Source organism: Panthera leo, chromosome B3 (genome assembly GCF_018350215.1).
Source record: "Panthera leo isolate Ple1 chromosome B3, P.leo_Ple1_pat1.1, whole genome shotgun sequence".
Taxonomy (NCBI): Eukaryota; Metazoa; Chordata; class Mammalia; order Carnivora; family Felidae; genus Panthera; species Panthera leo.
In genome coordinates, this window is record NC_056684.1 from 146,017,934 (window position 1) to 146,033,151 (window position 15,218).

At 59.7% G+C, this 15,218-nt stretch overlaps 1 protein-coding gene across 1 annotated transcript; it reads left to right on the plus strand.

Moving 5' to 3' along the window:
* The first annotated feature begins 13,070 nt into the window (after positions 1–13,070).
* Positions 13,071–14,051, plus strand: TMEM121 (transmembrane protein 121). Its single transcript, XM_042940730.1, has one exon. The coding sequence runs from the start codon at positions 13,095–13,097 to the stop codon at positions 14,049–14,051; it is 957 nt and encodes a 318-aa protein (XP_042796664.1). The 5' UTR covers positions 13,071–13,094.
* The last annotated feature ends 1,167 nt before the right edge of the window (positions 14,052–15,218 follow it).

Below are 15,218 nucleotides of genomic sequence, written 5' to 3' on the forward strand. Positions count from 1 at the left end.
CTTTGAGGCTACATTGTTAGGTATTTATATATTTATAAGAGATAAATCTCGTTTTATTGTTCCTTTTTACCAGCACATAATTTCATTCTGCGTGCTTTACGCTATTTTTCTGCTCTAAAGTATATTTGGTTGTATACCGAGATGATGTTGGAGCCCTCTATTGGTTCATATTTGCGTGGAATAGGCTGGTCTGTCCTTTATTTTCTAACTTTACTGTGTCTTAAAACAAACCATGTTGTTTTTTTTTTTAATACAGCACATTGTTGACTTATTTTATTCCAACATTAAGAGTCACTGTTTTTTTTTTTTTTTTAAGTTTTTAAAGTCATCTCTACACCCAGTGTGGGGCTTGAACCCACAACCCCAAGGTGAAGACTCACACACCCTTCCAACTGGGTAGCCGCACCCCACAGTCTCTGTGTTTTCTCTGATTAATTGTACACTGATTACAGGACTTCGCATTTTATTTTTATCTGGAATTTACTTTGTTCCTTCTTTTCCTTTTTTTTTTTCAAGTTTATTTATTTATTTTGAGGGAGAGAGAGAGAGCATGAGTAGGGGAGGGGCAGGGAGAGACAGAGCCAGAGAGAATCCCAAGCAGGTTCTGAGCTGTCAGCACAGAGCCTGACATGGGGCTCGAACCAATGAACCATGAGATCATGACCTGAACTGAAGTCAGATGCTCAACCAACTGAGCCACCCAGGTGCTGCCTTCTTCTGCTCCTTCTTCTTTCTTCTTCTTCTCCTTCTCCCCCTCCTTCTTCTCCTTCTCTCTCTTTCTTTCTTTCTTTCTTTCTTTCTTCTTCTTCTTCTTCTTCTTCTTCTTCTTCTTCTTCTTCTTCTTCTTCTTCTTCAATTTTATTTATTTTTGAGGGGGGGAGAGAGAGACAGAGAGACAGAGAGACAGAGAGACAGAGAGAATGAGCGGGGGAGGGGCAGACAGAGAGGGAGACACAGAATCCGAAGCAGGCTCCAGGCTCTGAGCTGTCAGCACAGAGCCTGATGTGGGGCTTGAACTCACCAACGGGACAGGACAGCGAGATCATGACCTGATCTGAAGTTGGACCCTTAGCAGGCTGAGCCACCCAGGCGCCCCCCACCCCCTTCTTTTTCCTTATTTTCTGCTTTCCACTGGGTGGATCCAGTTTTCTTCTGTCGGCTTAAACATCATGTTTTTTTTTTTTTCTTGTGGCAGTTGCTCTTAATTCTGTTTATCTACCAGATGACTTTTAAAAAAAAGATTTTATTTATTAAAAAAAAATGTTATTTTGACAGAGAAAAAGTGTGAAGTTGGGGGGGGGGGGCAGAGAGAGAGAAAATCCCAAGCAGGCTCCATGCTCAGTGTGGAGCCCAACTTGGGGCTCCATCCCATGACCGTGAGATCATGACCGTGAGATCACGACCGGAGCCAAAACCAAGAGTCCGCCTTTCCACTGACCGAGCCCCGGCGCATTCTCATCGTGAGCCACAGCACATGTGCAGAAAAGCGCAAATGCTTGGTGTCGAGCTCCGTGAACCACCCCAGGGTGAGCTCCCGCACGGCCACCTCTCCGGACGGGAAGGAGACCACGGAGCCACCTCGCGGGACCGGAAGGAGACCGCGGCCGCGTAGCTCCTGGGCCCTTGGCCCTGGGCTTCTCCGCACGCTCACGCGAATCCCGCGGCTCTAAGCGCCGCGACCCGCTTCCGTCTGGCGCTGGAGCTTCGGGCGGCCCCGCGGTGTCCCGCCGCACCTCTCGGGGCTGTGTTCGCGAGCTTCGCACTGGCCGCCGCGCGTAGCTGGTCGACTCGCTCGCTTTATCGCTGCACGTTACGATGTACCGTATGGACAGCCTCGGCTCTTCCGGCTGTCGGGCTGTCGCCGTGTCTCTTTCCTGGTGGCGAGACACGCTGGCCGTCCCTCCCTGACCCTTTGGGAAGTGCCTGTTTGCGTTTGCCCGCATGTCCCCCCCTTTGGTTGTCGTCCTTCCTACTAACACGCAGAGGTTCTTGGTATGTCCCCGATGGGCGTCCCCTGTCGCTCATTAGCGCTGCACAAAGCGTCTCCCTGTGACTTGCCTTCTCGCCTCCTCAGTGGTGTCTTTTGATGAGCAGAAGCTCCCGAATTTCATGCGATCCAGTTTATCACTCTTTTCTTTTTATCCCTACTGCTTTTTGTGTCCCCTTTAAAATCTTTTCCAACTCCGGGTCGCCTGGGTGGCTCAGTCGGTTAAGCGTCCGACTTCGGCTCAGGTCATGATCTCCATGGCTTTTTAGTTCGAGCCCCAGGCTGGGCTCTGTGCCGACAGCTCAGAGCCCGGAGCTGCTTCACATTCTGTGTCTCCTCTCTCTGCCCCTCCCCCGCTTGCGCTCTGTCTCTCTCTCAAAAATAAAAAATATTAAAAAAAAAAACAATTTTTTTTTCCAACTCCAGAGTCAGAAAGCTATTGTCTTGCATCTTGCCCTCCACTAGGGCTTTCTTCCTGACTTTGCCCCTGGAATGACAAGTCACGTGGGACTGCTTTTCACCTTTTAAAAATATTTGATTTAGAGTAACGTCACTCTTCAGAGCACAGCTGTAGGAATCTTGGCCCTTCCCCCCTCCCACCGTGTGGACAGCCCCTGTCCTGGTACCGTCTGCAGGGAGGCCACCTGTCCCCGCGGCTGCGCGGTGCCCCTTCCAGACGGCGCCCCTCTGTTCCCCGGGCCCCGCGGCGCTGACTCCTCCGGCCTCACAATGGGCAGGCTGCTGGGTGAGTTCGCCACCCTGGTCTACTGCACGAAGGCTTGGGCTCTCCTTGGCTCTCTGCATTTCCATACACTTCTCACAGCGACTTCGTCAAATAGCAGCGAAACCTGTTGAGATTTTGCTTGCGATTACATCGTGTGTATCGACCCGTTTGAGGAGATGTGTTATCTCTATAAACGCGGATTCTTCCTGTCTGTGAGCACATCTCCATCTACTTAGGGGTAATTTATCTCATGATGTTTTCTTGTTTTCTGCACAGAGGTGTTCTACTTCCTTTATTAGACATATTACTTGTATTATGAACGGTATGCATAAATGCATATATGTACATCCGTTAAACATTATATATGCATATATATATACATATACCTGATATATGTTACATATATACACACATATAAATTTCATTTTCTAACTGTTGAAAACTATAGAAATGTAACTGACTTATTTAAAAAAGGTTTTAAAAAGTTTTATTCATTTTGAAAATTTTTTTAACGTTTATTTTTGAGAGAGAGAGAGCGAGTGGGAAGGGGCAGTGAGAGAGGGAGACAGAATCCGAAGCAGGCTCCAGGCTCTGAGCCGTCAGCACAGAGCCCGACGCGGGGGCTCGGACTCACAAACTGCGAGATCCTGACCCGAGCCGAAGTTGGACGCTTAACCAACTGAGCCACCCGGGCGCCCCCACGACTGCCTGCTACATACTGCCCTGGTACAAACAATCTTGCTAAACTCACTTATTAATTGCAAACATTTGTTCTCTCGGTTCTATAGACTTCTCCAGGCACAAATCATATCACCTGCTCAAACTAATGACAGCTTCGTTTCCTCATCTCCAGCTCCTACTTCTTCTGTTTCGCTTCCTTGCTTCTTGGAAGAAGCTCCTGTGTCTGGAGCTTCGGGGACAGAGCCCAGCCGTGCCGGTAGCTGTCTGCTCTGTCTCAAAGAGGATGTTTCCAACTCTTCATTAGAAAGATTGCTCTTCGCGAGGGATCCTTCTCGATGCATTTTATCAGATTAAAAAATCCCCTTCCATTCTTAATCTACTGAAGGCTTTTAAAAAATACATCATGAACAGCTTATTGACTTCTATTAAATGTCTCTTGATTCTATTGATGTGATCTTATTTTTTCATTTAATCGTTCATGTGAAGAACGGTTTGATTTTTTAAGCCTTTCATTTAAGAAATGATTTCAAATAAAAAGCCTGCAGAAATAGCACGCACATTCCCCAAATGTCAACACTTCGCGGCTCTGCTCTGTCTCCGCATTCACAGAACACACACACACACACACACACACACACGTAATATGTGTGGTACACATACACTCACCTATATTTGTACATGTAGATCTCCTGTGCACCTTTGGGGACGGGCTGCAGACACACCACCTATTTCCCTTACACCTCAGAGGGTTCCCGAAGCAAAGGACTTTCTCCTACATAACCTCGGTTCTACCTCCAAAATCAGGAAACCACCCCTGATCCGACATCCCCATCTCATTGGCAGATGCCACGCAAACTTCCTCACTGTCCTGGTGACGTCCTTCATGGGGCTACGACCGGTCCTGGCTCATGTGTGCATCTGGCTGTCACCTCTCCCTTGTCTTCTTTCATCTGGAATGTTCTTCTGTGTGTTCCTGACTTTCATGACCAGTATGTAGAACACCCCTCAATCATGTCTCCCCTGACTGTTGGGCACAGATATCACACAAGAGATGCTGTGCCTTCTCAGCACATCAGCCCAGGAAGCCCCACTATTTGTGCCATTAATTTTTTTTAATGTTTATTTACTTTTGAGAGAGAGAGAGAGAGAGAGAGAGGGAGGATGAGTGGGGGAGGAGCAGAGAGAGAGGGAGACACAGAATCCGAAACGGGCTCCAGGCTCCGAGCTGTCAGCACAGAGCCCAATGCGGGGCTTGAACTCACAAATCACGAGATCATGACCTGAGCTGAAGTCGGACGCTTAACTGACTGAGCCACCCTGGCACCCCTGGTGCCATTAATTTTTATTGCTCAGTCAGAACGGCATGTGCCAGATTACTGTAAAATGACCTAAAAGTATGTTGTTAATTAATATGTAATTAAGGCAAACATCCAGTCCTTTGGGACTAAGTATTTCAGTTTTGTCTGTTTGTTTTTGTTTTTGCCCTTTGTAGGTGCCCTTTGTTAGAGTCAGTAAATGCCCTTCTATCTCTTGTTTGCTCAGAGTATTTATCGTGGATGGATGTTGAATTCTGTCAAATGCTGTCTCTGCATCAGTTGACATGATCGTGTGGTTTCTTCTTTAGACTGTGAATATGGTGGCTCGCACGGATTTGTTTTCCTGACCTGAGCCAGCCTTGCATTCCTGGGATACCCTCCGTGTGGCTGTGGTGCCTTGGAGATATTGTTTGCTAATATTTTGTTGAGGGTTTTGTGTCATGCTTGCCCTGGGGCTTTGATTTTCTCCTCTCTTGCGCGTTGGATGTTCTGGTTCCTCACACGCAGGATGATTCCAGATAGTATCCCGCACGCTCAGCGATTATGTTATGAATACCTGCTCTTCTAAAAATCCCACTGAGAGTGGTGACATTTTTTTTTTAGCACGCCATCGGCCCAGCCCTCTGTGGGTTGTGGTTTCAATGCCAGCGGTTTTCAAAGCCTTTACAGTGTTACCTGGGTCCGTCCTGTGTGGGCACTACCCCCGGTGGCCGGTATGGGACTCGGCTGCGGTCTGTCCTGTAGCCCAGTGCACAGACCTGGGAGGCACACACAGCTTGGGGTGAGCCCAGAAGGCACGAACGTCATGGGGATGCTTTCTGGATACTTTCTGGCTCCCCGGGGCTCCCCTTTCCAGTCCTCTGGCAGAGTCTGCGGCTTTGGCCACCCCGCCTCCTGCACACTCCCTGTGACGGCTCCTGCGACTTGGACAGAGGGCAGCGCTTGGCTCTCTCCCCTCCCCGCCCTCTGGGGACCACGTCCCCTCCCACGGGAGAGGAAGGTTTTCTCCCTCGCAAGGCACATGTGAACTGGTGCCTCCACTGCAGGCTGGGTGGGGGGTCGCCTGGGGGCAGGTGTGAGGGAGAAGAGAACCACCCCCACTCCGACACTCTGCCCGGAGCTCCCCCAGCCTCAGGGAGCATCAGGACGCCCCTTTCTTTCCTGCCCCCTGAGCCTGAACTAGAGAGCTCCCCTGGAGCTTTCTCTGTCCCCGTCCCCAGCCCCATCTCTAGCTTTCAGGCTGGGGTGAGTCCAGGCCGAGGGGTGTGGAGGGAGAGCCCGAGACCCACCCCACTTCGGTAGTGCTTCAAATTCTGGCTCTTCCCACAGTCGGCCCGTTACGACTTTGCTGGGTCCTCGCGTGAGCCACGCGTGGTCCTCCTTTAATTGCTGCATCCAGTGGGAGAGACAGAGTCGGCCATGTCTGCTCTGTCTCGCCCCAAAAGGGGACCCAGGACATGAAAAGAAGGCGGCAACGAACAAACGTAAGACCCAGCAACTCTTCCTGTGTAACCACGTTGGATGGATCTTTGCCGGGGTGTGGGTGTAAACACACACTTGCCCTAGGCCGCCGGCAGGTGCAAGCAGGCACCGTGATGACTCAGCCTGAGCACCCCCCACGCAGCACTCCAGGGTGGGGGCACGTACCTGCGCAGCGACCCACCGCGGCTGCTCTGTAACCGCATTGCTTCCGGGGCGTATTTCCAGACCGCGTCTCTTCCTTTCCTTTCTCGTGGCTTTTATGTGTTCCTTGTAAACAAGGTCTGTTTTGTTGTTTTGTTTTGTTTTCTTTTTTGAAGAAATCAGAGCGATCGTCTTGGCCTTTCAATGGGAAAGTTTAGTCCATTTACATTTGATGTGACTACTCATACAATGGTGTTTAAATCTGCCTTTTAGAAAAGTTTCCTAATTTCTGCAGCTGCTCTGTTTCCACGCCCCACCCCCCTTTTGTTTTGTTTTGGGTTGCCTCTTTTTAAAAAAAATTTTTTTTAACGTTTATTTATTTTTGGGACAGAGAGAGACAGAGCATGAACGGGGGAGGGTCAGAGAGAGGGAGACACAGAATCGGAAGCAGGCTCCAGGCTCTGAGCCGTCAGCCCAGAGCCCGATGCGGGGCTCGAACTCACGGACCGCGAGGTCATGACCTGAGCTGAAGTCGGCCGCTTAACAGACTGAGCCACCCAGGTGCCCCTGGGTTGACTTTTAAAGCCAGCTTGGTGAGCTCCTCCCTACAGTGTGTGCCTGTTCCTTGGTGCTTCAGCTTGGTGCTTCCGGAGCTCATCGACACCGTCTTCTGTTTCCTTCTTGCTTTATATGTTGTCGGTTCACATTTCGACGTCGCGTTTTCTACACGTCACTACATCTCAGCATTTTTATCACTATGACAGACACCTTCTCTGCTCTCCTTTCCTCCCTGCCCTTATTTTCTTTGCCTAAAGGGCAACTTTCACACTGTTTTTGCCGCAGGCCTGCTCCAAACTCTCTCAGTTCTTGTTTGTCTGAGTAAAGAGTGATTTCAGGCCAGCAACTTACTCCTTCCCTGTTGCTGCTGTAACGCACCCCCACGCACTGCAAGCAACGCCCGTCTACTACCTTACAGCTGTGGAAGGTGGCGGTCTCAGTGTGCTAAAATCGAGGACGGCTCCTTCTGGAGGCCTTGTCATCCCGCTTCTCCGGCTTCTAGGGGCCGCCGGCACTCCTGGGCACACGGCCCCTCCTCCGTCATCCCTGCCCGGGCTTGGGGCCTCACAGTGTCTCTCTGACTTTCCCGCCCCCCCCCCCCCCCACCTCCTTGTGATGACACCGGACCCACCGATGACCCTGGACAACCTCCCCTGCCAGGCCCGTAATGTCATCACACCTGCAAAATCCCAGTTGCCTAACGTAACGTGGTCACAGGTTTGGGGGATTAGGACGTGGACCTCTCTGGGGCCATTCCTCTGCCGACCACAGCCGGCACTTTCCTGCGGTGGGTCGAAGTCACCGTCCCATTGTCTCCTGGGTCGTGCTGTTGCAGCTGAGAAGTCAGCTGTCGCGCAACTCTCAGGCTTCTGCCATCCGACTGCCTTTCAGATTTTCTCTCCGGTTTTCACCAAAGACAAAGATTGTATGACGTGTGTACAGGTGTGGGGTTTATTGTGACGATGCTACGGTTGGTTGGGCTACTTGGACTCAGGCTTTGACATCTTTCGGCAGAGACAGAAACTCCTCAGACTGCTGCTGTGTCCTGCTCGGGGCCCTGGGCTTCCAGCCGTGCACGGAGCAGACCTTCCTGCCCGGGTGGCCCCCGCCCCGGGCTCCATGCTTCAGGACGCCCAGCTCCTCCTGCCGTCCCCGTCCTTGGGTCTTCCCCGTGCGTCCACTCTGCCGTTCACCCTCCCTTTGACTCTTGATTCCGGTTATTGTGTTTCTCAGCCCTACAATTTCTGTTTGGTGCTTTCCCCCCGTCTCGTCCGTCACATCGTTTCCAGGGCCCCGTGCCGGACCACGCCTGATCCCTCCAGTCTCTCGGGTGTCTGGGGTTCGTCTCTGTGGGGTTCACTCTGTGTGTCTGCTGGCTGGCTCCCGGAGTCCAGTCTGGCAGCCTGCGGTGTTTGAAAAATCACTTGTGGGATAACTGAGGCCTTCAACAGAGACGCTGCTCTCCCCGCGGGGTTTCACGTGCTTCCGCCGGGCACGGGAGGTGAGGCCTGCCCGGTCACCGGCAGCCGAGTTCAGAGCCGGAGATGGGCAGCCCCCCCTGGGCTGTGACCCCACCCACTCTGGGCCTCCAGGAGCCTGTGACCAGCACACAGTTCACCTGGCACAGGCGTCAGAGACGTGAAGTTGCTCTCGCTCCTGAGGGACCCCAGGCACCCATGAGCCCCCCACGGTCCCTCTGTGGATCTGGTGCAGCTCCGTCAGCCTTCCAGGCAGGTGGGGGGCATGGAGCCCATCCTCATGACTGCATGGCGTGATGGCCGGTGGCGAGGGGCTGCGGCTAAGGCGGGCGGCCAGACCGCAGTGCGGCAGGACAGCTGGATGGAGGCCAGGCCTGGAGTGAAGTGCACGGTGTTGGGGATGCCACCCCGATTCAGGGCAGTGGTGTTCCAGCCAGGGGAGCCTCTGGGATGGTGTACCCGGGGGAGGGGGGGGGGAACAAGCCTGGCAAGGCCGTGAGGGGCTGTCTTGAGAGATATGGCTGGGGGGCCGGCAGGGCCAGGCTGGGGGCAGCTCTACAGCCAGGCCCGGGAGCTTGGTCCTCTTGTCAAGGCCATGGGGACACCTCGTGAGGGGGTCACAGTCAGACTGGCAAGTTGGGAAGGTCCATCACGGGTGAAACTGTGTCTCCCCAAAGATATGTTTAAGTCCTGACCCCTGGAACGTCCAAATGCGACCTCATTTGGAAACGAGGCCTTTGCAGATGCCATCAAGTTAGGATGAGGTCACTGGGTGGGCCTTTCCAACATCACATGTTTTCACGAGAAGAAGACAGACGCACAGGGAAAGGCCGCGTGATGTCCGAGGCGGATGGGAGTGGTGCGTCCACAAGCCAAGGAAGGGGAGGGGTTGCCGGCGGCCGCCAGAAGCCGAGGTGCCACCCCGGAGTCCTAGTCCTAACCGTCCTCACCCGCTCTGGGCCCACCCTCGAGGGCCACGCCTCCGCGCCCAGGCAATGTTAACACAAAGGGGAGAGCCAGGAGGGGGAGCGCCGCGAGGTCAGCACAGAGTCGCCAGGGTGCTGGGGGTGGGGCAGGAGGTGTGCGGAGCCCTGGAGCAGCTTTGCAGGTTTGAGGCTAAGGACTGGGCTTTTAGAGCACTTGGGCGAGGTGGGCAGGGCAGAGGGGTGAGGTGGGCGAGGTGGGCAGGGTGAGGGTGAGGTGGGCAGGGCAGAGGGGAGAGGCTGCAGGGGCTGAGGGGGCAGCTCCTTCCCGACAGTGGAGGCCACAGGGAGGTGCTTCTGGTCTCTTCCTACGCAGCCCGTCCCTCCTCTGCCTCCTGGGGCTGCCAGGGTGCAGCTGGCGCTCCCTGGGGCGGAGGCGGTGGGGGTCGTGTGCCCTGGGCCTTCTCCCCACCTCCCTCCGTATTGCCTTTTGTGCCTTGAGGCAGGGGGGCTTCTGGAGGCCTCTGGGGGAGAGGATCCACCCCGAGGGGTCTGGGGCCCCTCCCTGGGTACAAAGACAGCTTCGGGGTCCTGACCACACAGGTTCCTGCCAGTGAAAGCAGATGTGGGGGGCTGGTATCTCCCAAGCAGCCACCCCGAGGGGTTCACCGCAGTAAGTTCTCACAGCACCTCATCTGTGCTTCTTGTGGGTCGGTGGCCTGGGCAGCCCAGGGTCCTGGCTTCCCTTGGGCCAGAGACGTCCCCGCCCCCGGAGCCGAGGGAGCGTGGCAGTCCCATAGTCTCCTGCACAGACCGCATCACCCGTGTGGACCCAAGCACAGCTCAGGGCCTCAGTGTAAGCAGACCTGCTGTGAGTCGTGCCTCACCCCTTTGCACCAGGGGGATGCCGGTGCCCCTGCACCTCTCTGACGCTCCTCTCCTCCTCTGTCGGAGGGACGTGGGATGTGGGAGAGCAGGCATTAGGTGGGCTCCCCTGCTCCCACCCTAAGGCGGACGGCCTGGGGTGTGCGGTGGAGGCTCCGTGAGGACACAGTGGTGACCGGGGTTGGAGGAAGGAAGCCTGAGCCTCCAAACCCGAGCGAGCGTCTGGACGGCCGAAGACGAAGGCCACCGGCTGCTCTTGTCTCCCACCCTCCGAAGGAAGCCAGGAAGGCTGGAGAGATCCGGGACCCGGGGCTCTTTGGGACGTGGCCGTCGACACCCACCGCACTGTCCCCACAGGCCGCTTGCACAGGGCCGGTGGTCAGCCCGGCCCCGCGTCCGGACCAGCTCCGCGGCAGGGAACGGGGTCCTCGGGCTGCCTGTCGAGGGCGAGTGGGGTCACCCTGGTGGGCGGCCTGGGTGGGGCCGCAGCGGGATTTCAGGGCGTGAGCGGGACTGAAGACCCGGCTGTGGGGTGAAGCAGGGTGCAGGGGCTTCCCGGGGATGGCGCGCGGGTCCGGCGGTGTCCAGCTCCCCGGGGCCAGCGGTCGCCGGCACCGCTGCGGCGCCGGGCTGTCGCCGTGGCAACCGGTGCTGCGGGGGGGGGGGGGGGGGGGCGGGGCGCCGGGACCCCCACCGCGCGGGGCGGGGCCTCGGGCGGGGGCGGGGCCTCGGCGGGGGCCGCGCCGAGAGCCGCGAGGGGAGCGAGCACGGCGCAGGGAGCGCGGCCTCGGCCCGGCGCGGAGGCTCGGCGGGCCGGCGGTGGGTAGGCGCGGGGCCGGGGGGTGCGAGCGGGGCGAGCGGGGGGTCGGGCGCAGGGGCTGGGATGCGCAGCGGCGCTGCAGGGCCGGGCCCGGCTTGGGCAGAAGGGCGGAGACGCAGCCTGTCTGGGGCAGCCTGGGTCTGGTCGGCGCTGGCGGCCCCTTCCTGTCCGCCCCCATCGGTGGGCACCGAAGGGGCGGCTCGGGGAGGGGGCGGGCAGGCGGCACGCGGGGGACCGCAGGGCCAGCCCAGGACGAGCCAGGGCAGGAGGGCCTGGGGCCAGCTCCCCAGGGAGAGGCCGGGCAGGGTGTGCGGGAGCGGCGGTCAGGCCCTGGCTCCGGCTTTCTGGGGCGGGGGCGGGGGATCCCCCTGCGAGCTCTCGTGGGGATGGGGTCTGTCCTGGCATCGTCAACCCGGGTTTGATGAGTGGCTGAGAGAGGGAACGAGAAAGCCAAGCAGTAGATGGGGAGGGGTGAGCGGTGCAGCGGCTCTCTGGCTATTTGGCCTGGCCAAGGGCTGGGAGGAAGGCCATTCCCAGGCCGCTGCTGGAGCCAGAGGAGGCAGGGTGGCAGGAGGCCCCTTGGGTCACGCGTGCCCACCTGGTGGCTGAAAATGGGGTGAGGGTGTGGTGTGGGTGGGGAGCAGGGGCTCCAGACACTGTTTTGGTAGGGACATGGTGCTATGACCCCCCTCCCCCCAAGGAACCCTTCGCTGGAGGTGTCTGAGCTCAAGTTGTGGGAGGGGGGGGGGGGCCCTGTGTGTGGCTGCAGGGACCCCTGGGTGGGGCAGCAGCCGTGTTGAGGTCAGGAGTGGGGGTGCAGATTTGGTGGAGGGCCTCCTTCCTCAGTCTTGAGGGCGGTGGTGTCACTAGGGGCAGGCTTCACAGGCACGGGGGACATTAAATTTTATGTCCTTGTCTAGACAGGGCAGTAAACAGAGCCCAGGGCCAGAGGTGCTGCAGAGGGGAGAGGCGGGCTGAGGGGGCCTGGCTGGAAGTGAGTGGAAGTAAGTCTGCAAAGTGACTTTCAGTGGGTGACGGGTGCGGGCCCAGGTGTGGGGACCCAGTCTGGTGTGGGACTCTGACCAGCACAGTCACGACGATGCCAAGGGTGTGAGAAGTATAGGGGTCTGCAGAGCCCAAAGAAGGTCCCTGTGGGTGAGAGCGCAGGGCGGGCTTCCTGAGACGGCCCCAAAGGTGCGGGGGTGGGGGGGGGGGGGAGTGGCAGATGGCCACCCCTTCGCGGGGAGCAGGGCAGCGTACCTGGCGGGACAGGCGTCCACTGGCACGAGCCTCCGTAGGCAATGGGAGCCCTGGTGAGACGGGGCAGGGAATGGTCCACCGCCTGTGGACGGGTGTGTGGGGGCACCGAGTCCGCCGAGGTAGGGGTGGCGATGCTTGTGGGAGGGGATCCTCAGCACTTGGATGACCCTCAGTCCTGGACCAGAAAACACGCCCGGAGCGCCAGCGCAGCGCCCAGGGAAGGGGCCTGGGCCTCCGCGGGCCTCGGGGGCTCCGGAAGCGCACAGAGCTGAGGCCGCAGGCCCGCTTCCCGCCCAGCAAAGCGCCCGGGGGCGAGAGGACGCCGGAGGGCCGACGGCGTGGGCCCAGCAGGGGCAGACCGCCGGGGCCCGGGGATGCGCGCGGCCGGGAGAAACCACTTCCGTTCCATTTCCTTCCCGGCGGCCGCGGGAAGCCGGTCTCGGGTCTCAGGCAGGGCTGCAGCGCCCCCTGGAGGCCCCGCTCCCGGCTCCGGGTCCCCGCGAGCGCACCGGCGCGTGCGTGCGACAGAAGCCCCCCGGCGCCCCCGCGCGGGGACGGCGCCCCGCGCAGGAAGCGCGTCGCGGGGGCGGGGGGGAGGGGAGGGGAGGGGAGGGCGGAGGCTGTCCCCCGGGCTGCGCCCTCACCGTCTCCTCTGGTCTTCCCCAGGTTCCGAGCTCGCCGGCCGGCAGCGGTGGCGCCCTCAGAGCGGCTGGACGGGTCCTGTCGCGCCATGCCCGCGGGCTGAGCGCCGCCGCCGCCACCGCCTCCGCCGCCGCAGGGCCTCGTCCCGCCTCGCGTGGGGGCCACGCGCGCCCAGGCCGGGGCCCCGGCGGCCGACCATGGTGCTGCCGCCCCCGGACCGGCGCCACGTGTGCCTGACCACGCTGGTGATCATGGGCAGCATGGCGGTCATGGACGCGTACCTGGTGGAGCAGAACCAGGGCCCGCGCAAGATCGGCGTGTGCATCATCGTGCTGGTGGGCGACGTGTGCTTCCTGCTGGTGCTGCGCTACGTGGCCGTGTGGGTGGGCGCCGAGGTGCGCACGGCCAAGCGCGGCTACGCCATGATCCTCTGGTTCCTGTACATCTTCGTGCTGGAGATCAAGCTCTACTTCATCTTCCAGAACTACAAGGCGGCGCGGCGAGGCGCGGCCGACCCGGTGGCGCGCAAGGCACTGACGCTGCTGCTGTCGGTGTGCGTGCCCGGCCTGTTCCTGCTGCTGGTGGCGCTCGACCGCATGGAGTACGTGCGCACCTTCCGCAAGCGCGAGGACCTGCGCGGCCGCCTCTTCTGGGTGGCGCTGGACCTGCTGGACCTGCTGGACATGCAGGCCAATCTGTGGGAGCCGCCGCGCACCGGGCTGCCGCTGTGGGCCGAGGGCCTCACCTTCTTCTACTGCTACATGCTGCTGCTGGTGCTGCCGTGCGTGGCGCTCAGCGAGGTCAGCATGCAGGGCGAGCACATCGCGCCGCAGAAGATGATGCTCTACCCCGTGCTCAGCCTCGCCACCGTCAACGTGGTGGCCGTGCTGGCGCGTGCCGCCAACATGGCGCTCTTCCGCGACAGTCGCGTCTCGGCCATCTTCGTGGGCAAGAACGTGGTGGCGCTGGCCACCAAGGCCTGCACCTTCCTCGAGTACCGCCGCCAGGTGCGGGACTTCCCGCCGCCCGCGCTCGCGCTGGAGCTGCAGCCGCCGCCGCCGCAGCGCAACTCGGTGCCGCCGCCCCCGCCGCTGCACGGCCCGCCCGGCCGCCCCCACGGGCCCTCGCCCACGCGCGACGCCCTGGGCACGTGACGGGGCCCCCGCGCGGCTTGCATGGGATGGGGTGGGGGCGGGCTCCCCCCCCCCCCCCAGGGCCAGGTTTGGCGAGTGCCCCGGCCGGGGCAGGGGTGGGGGGTGGGGGCGCCGCGGGCCGCTTCTTCATCTCAGGAATCCCTCCGACCGCGGACTCGCAGCCCAGCGCCCCAGCCGGCCCCCAGCGCGCCCGGCCTGCCCCCAGCGCCCAGTGCGCCGGCCGGTGGGGGGCGGGGGGCGGCTGGGAAGGGAGGACAGAGTGGGCGGAGGTGCGGTCCCTCGGGGTCCCTTGGTGGGGGCCTCTGGCTCAGCGTTTGGGGCCACGGAGGCCTCTGTCGTTTTAAAGACTCGTGTTTACAGTTTTGTATCCAAAGCCGCACGGCCCTGTTTCCTGAGTCCAGTGTCCGACAGCGGGACGTGGTGGGAGGAGGGATGTGAGTGTGGGCGGGAGGTGAGGGGTCTGGGCCAGCCCCCTCCGGAGGAGCCCCCTCTGGCGGTGGACCGTCAGGACCTCCAGCTGTCACAGAGGCACTCTCCGCTCCAGCTTCACTGTCCCCGCCTGCAACTCTGTGCTTCCTGGAGTACCTCACCCAGGTCTCTGCATACCTGAGGCCCTGCGATGCCCCCAAGCCTCTGGTTCTCTCCTCAGTGCGGGAGTGGGAGGTGGGGGTGAAAGGTGGGGTGGAGGGGTGGGGGGGGTGGAGGGGTGGAGGTGGGATGGAGGAGTGGAGGTGGAGGGTGGGGTGGAGGTCGGAGGTGAGGTGGGGTGGAGGGGTAGTGGAGGGGTGGAGGTGGGGTGGGGGGGTGGAGGGGTGAAGGTGGGAGGTGGAGTGGAGGAGTGGAGGGGGGAGGTAGGAGGTGGGGTGGAGGGTGAGAGTGGGGTGGAGGGTGGAGTGGAGGGGTGAAGGTGGGATGGAGGGCTGGAGGTGGAGGGTGGGGTGGAGGTCGGAGGTGAGGTGGGGTGGAGGAGTAGTGGAGGGGTGGAGATAAGGTGGAGGGGTGGAGGTGGGGTGGAGGGGTAGTGGAGGGGTGGAGATAAGGTGGAGGGGTGAAGGTGGGATGGAGAAGTGGAGGTGGAGGGTGGGGTGGAGGGTGGGGTGGAGGTCGGAGGTGAGGTGGGGTGGAGGGGTAGTGGAGGGGTGGAGGGGGGGTGGGGGGGTGGAGGGG

Excerpts from the sequence above, each read along its gene's own strand:
- TMEM121 (XM_042940730.1), top strand. The coding sequence starts at position 13,095 with ATGGTGCTGCCGCCCCCGGACCGGCGCCACGTGTGCCTGACCACGCTG.